At 34.5% G+C, this 6,422-nt stretch overlaps 1 protein-coding gene across 1 annotated transcript in view; it reads left to right on the top strand.

Moving 5' to 3' along the window:
* Positions 1–331: 331 nt before the first annotated feature.
* LOC108378118 (semaphorin-2A-like) overlaps positions 332–6,422 on the top strand; it is a gene marked incomplete at its 5' end in the record, with an annotated part of 12,571 nt that continues 6,480 nt past the window's right edge. The window contains one exon of the mRNA XM_017634417.1: positions 332–701. Coding sequence (XP_017489906.1) covers positions 332–701 — 370 coding nt within the window. The remainder of the gene's footprint in view (positions 702–6,422) is intronic.

The following is a 6,422-nucleotide window of genomic DNA, read 5'->3' as shown; positions in this document are numbered from 1 at the left end:
AAATTCCAGAGTCTTTAGTGATTGAAAATCAAATTTTGAGGTCACTTGTTGGAGTTCTATTTTCGTATGTGTAGAAGCCTAGACGGTGAGTGAAGGAAAACCGCAAAATAAAAACAACTGTAATACTAACTAGCTAACAGAATTGAGGGGTTTTATAGCTATGTAGGAGCATAGGAAAAATTCTACTTTATTGCAATAAAATGTTTGATAAAATTTATAGCTGTTTAGTTAAAAACCTGTGTACTTTAATTACAACCAAATGCGTATTATTTACAAAACTCGTCAAATCACTTTTCCATTTACTTAACACGTTCCATTTCTCTTCTCTTTTTTATCGAATACAGAACCGAATTTCGTTGGCTCCTTCGACGTTGACGAATATGTGTACTTCTTTTTCCGTGAACATGCCGTCGAGTATATTAATTGCGGCAAAGCTATCTATTCGCGTATAGCACGCGTCTGCAAGAATGATCGTGGCGGCAAATATATGATCAGCCAAAATTGGGCGACCTACCTGAAGGCGCGCATCAATTGCAGCATCTCGAGCGAATTCCCATTTTACTTCAATGAAATACAATCGGTCTATAAAATGCCAACAGATGACACCAAATTCTATGCTACCTTCACGACGAACACACATGGCATTGTCGGTTCGGCGGTATGTAGCTACGACATACGCGACATCAATGCAGCCTTCGAAGGTGAGTAGAATTGCAAATGCGAGATGTACATATATATGTATGTGCCTATGTGCATAGATAAGTGTGGGTGGCTAAAATTCTAAATTGTGGCAAAGTGCGCGGAGTAGAAAGGGGCGTACGAGGTGTCTGCTGCCGGTAGCAATCTTTCGTTTTTTCGCATATCTCTGAAATTTTTTTGTTATCTTTTTTAGAATTTCTTTTCTTGTTTTTTTTTTTTGCGCTCGCATAGATTTATTGCACCGGCAATTATTCTTGCCTTTCCAGTGCGCTTGAATTGGCAGCATCGGCGTGTTGTTCGCTGAAGCGTCTGTATGTGTTGATATGTACATATCGATTTGGGGGTATGAGCGCTACAAAAACATACATATGTACATATGTATTTGTCTGTCGCGCTGCCGTGGGGCTCAAGCACCTATGCATACATACTGCATACATATGTAAGTTAAATGCATAGGTGATTTTATGCTTTAGTGTATGTAAGCATATACATACATACATACGAAGCCCTTACATACATATATCAGACGGAAATTGCATTAGGAAAATTGATAGGATTCCTAACCGAATTAAAAAGGAATTTGAGATAAATTTCAAATATGTGCAAACGAAATTTTTGTTGAAATTAAAAATCAACTTTCAGTCAGTGAAAAATGGAACTTAAGATTTTTTACGTTAATAACGCAAATTTAAATTTAAAGCGGGAACAATGCGTATATCTATCATTTCATTAAATTTATACTTATCTTCATATGCATTAACTATGTATAATGTACATTAGACTGCAACACCCCCCATACAAAAAATCAGCACTCCATTGGAATTATAAAATCTATGTATTATATTTTAAGACTTGCACCGAAAATTTCGGAAAAATTTTAAGATTTACGTGACCTGGTGGCCAATTCTGGTGCTATGAGACTGTGAAGTGAAAATTAAAAAATTCAATGAAAATTTAATTTTTTCACTTTATCGTTTCGTTATATTATTTTAAGCGTTCCCGATCATTAAAGAACTTTTCCGAACTTTTCTTTTCACAGCCATAAAACTTTTTGAAAAAGTTTTCACAGTGAAAAATTTTGACAAATAAATTATTTTGCTTTTGAAAACAGAATCGTGTTTTTATGTCGTGTGATGAAAACTGTTTTCACTTCACGCTTTTACAGAACAGGAATTGGCAGCCTGGGCCGATTTGAAAGTTCCTATAAAAATTTACTTTTTTATGAATAAAAGTAGTTATTTATAATGTTTTATGTAAAAAATCCCCTCAGATGACAAAACAAACTGTTTAAAGCTTCAAAAAATTGCATACAAATATTTACAAAATATACATTACTATGCCATCATTAGTAAGCTTTTATCAAAATGCCAGAAAACAAACCTTTTTTAAAAACTTACATACATACATAGGTATAGATAAAAGTACTGTTATTACTTTTGGTATATCATATAGATACATTTGTATCTATTGGGGTGATAATCCAGGTTTTCCTCAAACCGATTTTCACCGGTTTTTGTAAATCTTTGGCTTTTTTTTTAAATATTCAGCCTTAGCATGAGTTTCATTTTCCCCGAACCGGTTAACTTTTCACTTTTGCTTTCTATGGCTTTACTATGGGCGGATGACAAATTTTTGGGTGAATTTTATTTTTTTTTTCAAGCGAAACTCAGGATAAGGCAGATTTTATTCCATTTACATTGGATCTAGATGCGGGATTTGAAATCAGTCAGTTTATCAATTGAAAAGGGAAAACAAAAACAAAATGAATGTAAACAAACACTGCATGCCTTATATTTTTTAACACATTTTTGGCGCAAAAAATCCATTATTCTTTGATCAAACTAAACACGTGTAAAAGCTACATATCGCTAGCTTAGAGTGAAAAGTTGCTAAGTCCCTATTTGAAAATTGTACAGGAGAGGAAAAAAACTTCTTATAGCCATTTTCTTCAAGTATTTCGCAAAACTTTTAATACAACATTTTGCCTGCTTAAAGCAAAGACAAACTCCATACGAATCAAAGGGATTCGATCTTTATTCAAAGATTTCGTACTATTTTAGCCTTATCGGAATTTTGAGTTGATTTCTTATTTAACGGTATCTCCTTGAGGATTGTGCTTTGGAAAAAGAATCCTCGATAGCTGTTGTAGACCTCTGGGCGAGACTATGATTGGTCTTGGAAAAATCTATATACCATATCTGAATAACCTTCAAGGGATTATGTAGAAAAGTCCTCAAGATCATGCTAACGACTTATGTAATTTATTTTCGGAATTTCCTTTTTATTCATTCATAGCTTCTATATGCAGTTAGGGTTAAGTCTTTGTGTTCGTCTAAACAAGAGGTCCAAATATTACAATCGAATAATTTCCATCTTCCTGATTGTTTGATCCATGAGAACTATTTACTAATTTTTAATGAAATTCTGGCCAAACCGAGAAGCTATTATTTAAAGAAAATCTTTGCTGAAAATGTTTTACGAGTATACCCGTACTAAGGAAAGTAGCGCCTAATATTTTTTAATTGATATTTTTTGGTTGTAAATCCAATCAAAAATGCGGTTACTTTTAAATATTTTTATATGTATATTCGTTAAAGTTAAATTCTTTTGCCATGTACAAATACTTTTTCACAGCTGTTTTTGTGATTTTTTATTTTTTGCAAGCAAATTCCATGCTCCATTGGTGAACGTGTCAAAATTGGGTTTATTTGCAATCGAAATGTAAATAGCTGTGCTGCAAAAATTTCAGTAAATAGCCAATTTCTCGCATTCCACATACAGCCAATGCAAAATTCATATTTCAATTTTGCATATTTACCAGAAGCAGAAGCAGAAAAATGCATGCACGAAAATTATTATCTCATAACTGCAACGCATCATCAAAGTAGGACAGTTGCAGTTGCAAGAATTTACATATTGCCATATACAGTTAGCAGAGCAGAGAATAACAAGCGTCTCCCCGCCGCACCAGCGCCCTGCCCTCTTCGTCGAGAAAAGGTGCCCTGAAAAAAAGCTGCATTGCGGTCTGTGGCTTGTTTTATTGCCAATTTAAATATTTTAAATGCAAAACGAGATTTTCCAAATGCTTTACTTGGCAAAAGTATTGCAAATTTCCCTTTTTTTTTGCTCAAATAAATTTATGTACTGTGAAAAGTTTCATTTAGATTTTTTCGAGAACTCACTTTTTACCGACAAACAAACATATGGACGTACATATGTATGTATGTGCATACGTGTGAGCATAAATAAACAAAAAAACACAACTTGTTTGCATATTTTTGATGCTCTCCATTTTTCTGTGCCATTGCTGTTCACGTTCTAGCTTTTTTGTGAGTGCTGCCAAATATTTTGTAGCCTGCAATCGGAAACGGCAAATAGCATGTAAAAAGCGCTGACATTGTCACCGTTCGTTGAAACGCAAAGCGAGAAGCTCGTTACAAGCTGGCTGTTGTTGTGTTGTTCTTGTTGTTGGCGCACACGTTGCACATTCATTTTTCGCATTCACTGAGCATTTGCATTCACGTGACTTAATGTGCGTGACAGACACGCCGCAAACAGCCAGCGGCTACCGGCTACCGGCTAGCGGGACATGCAAAGCAGAGTGAGGGTGAGATAATAAAACTGCGTGTAGGTAAGGGACCCGAAGCGGCAGGTTGGCACTGACTAAACACAATTTTTTTTTTACAAAGCAGTTTGATGTGGTGCAAAAAAAACGCAATGCAAGTGCCTAAACATGAATGTGAAAACAACAACACCAACCATAGTCATGTGTGCAACAGCAATACAAAATGTGAAAAATGTGCATTTTTCCTTTCGCATTTCCTTCCTATTTCCATTTTCTACTCATTCAATGGCTCGGTGCGGCTTCAAAACACCTTCAAATGTTTTCTAATGTGTCAGCACGTGGGGAGGACCACTTACACATCAAGAAACATACATATATGTATGTTCACTAGGGTGGTCCAAAAATGCATGTGAAAAATTATAGCCGGAATTTTAATGTTTTCACCTCCTACGATCGTTCTATATTAAAAAAAAAGTATTATTGAAATCAAAATATATTTAGAGGTCGCTCAAAGCGCTAAAAGTTTTCCACGTATTTTATATGAAAAAAAAAACACTTTTCGTCGAAATATTACAGAATTCTTAAAAATCAATATTTTGCGATCGGAAAACTTTGTTTCAAGCCTAATAATTATACCCAATTGTTTATTTAATCATTTATTCATAGTAACTATATTTTATAGGTCCACCAAAAACCCAGAAAAATGTAATGGGGGGGGGCCAATAAAAAATCGTTAGCTTTGAAAAATTGTTAAATAAACAACTGGTTATTGTTATTGAAAGAATTTTATACAATTTCTACGAAAAGTATATTTTTTCCCATATAATTAAATGGACAACTTTCAGCGCTTTGAGCGACCTCTAAATATTTTTTGGTATATTTTATCGCTAGAGAACAATCCTTGGGGGTGAGAGCATTAATATTCCGACTTTACTTCTTTTGCACCACCACCCTAATATTCACGGTATGCACATGTGTAAATGTCAATTGCAGCGGTTTGTAGTTTAGAAATCTTACAACATCCGCTGCAATGCCAACGCATCATAAAATATTTTTTATTTCCCTCTCTCTCGGCTCTTTCTGCTTGTCAACACGTTTGTGCCGATGCTCGTTAATGCAACAACAACAAAAATAACTTAAGTAACGAACACGTATGCGCCCAATCATTTGCGTGGTTTCTGCTCGGCGCATGTCGCAATGAATAACGCATTAATTTTTGCACACACTTGCAGAACTCATTTCCGTTTCCGTTTCTTTTACATATACTTTTCCTGTTTCGCTTGCTTCTAATTCCGTCCTGCAGTATGCTATTTCTAAACACATGGTGCTGTGTTTCGATAGCAATGAAAATGTGAATAAATAACTACAAAAGTTTTCAAAGCAATATTTCAAGAATATTAAGGTGCCATATTGTTTTAATTTGTTATTCGCCAAAAATCCCAATAAATTACCATTGACTATCTGTTATTGGCCATCGATTATAAATTATAGATTATTGACTATTGACTTTTGACTTTTGGCCATTGAGTATTGACTGTGGGCTATTGACTTTTGACTGCTAAACAACCACCATTAACTATTTTTTACTGACTATTGACCCAATAGTCTAGGGTTTCGACTATTAAATATAGCTAAATCGAGTAAAAGGTCTGAAATTTTATGAAAAAACAATTGCTTAGTTTTTATTCATAAGGCCGAATATAAATTGTTCTTATTTTTTATAACTGTTTTTAATGTACATTAAGGGTGGGTAACTCAGCAAATTTATAGGAGTTGACTCAATGACTCCAACTCACTTTAAGGAGTCAGCTCATTCAACTAACTCATTTGACTCTTAGTATGTTACACTCATTCGTATCGTAGACTCGTTTTGAGGCATAGATGCGGTATAGCGGCCGTTGAGATAAAACAAAACTTTAAAGTGGGCGTGGTCAGCTCCTTTCTACTGATTTGAAAGGTGTAATTTTTTTTGTGTGCAAATTAATAGGGCGGTGCTAGGGGGAGGGTAAAGGTGGAATTTTCAATATTTTCAAAAGCTTATATTTCGAAACCTATTGTACCGAATTTCAAAATGTGGATATGGTTGGAAAGGCAATTGATTTGATATGCACATCTTTATATATCTTACATACATACATATTTCGAGAAAAACTAAAAA

Source organism: Rhagoletis zephyria, unplaced genomic scaffold, assembly GCF_001687245.7.
Source record: "Rhagoletis zephyria isolate East Lansing unplaced genomic scaffold, Rhagoletis_zephyria_1.1 Rzeph_scaffold_13397, whole genome shotgun sequence".
Taxonomy (NCBI): Eukaryota; Metazoa; Arthropoda; class Insecta; order Diptera; family Tephritidae; genus Rhagoletis; species Rhagoletis zephyria.
Note: the sequence above shows the minus strand (reverse complement) of the source record. Positions and strands in the feature narration are given on the sequence as shown.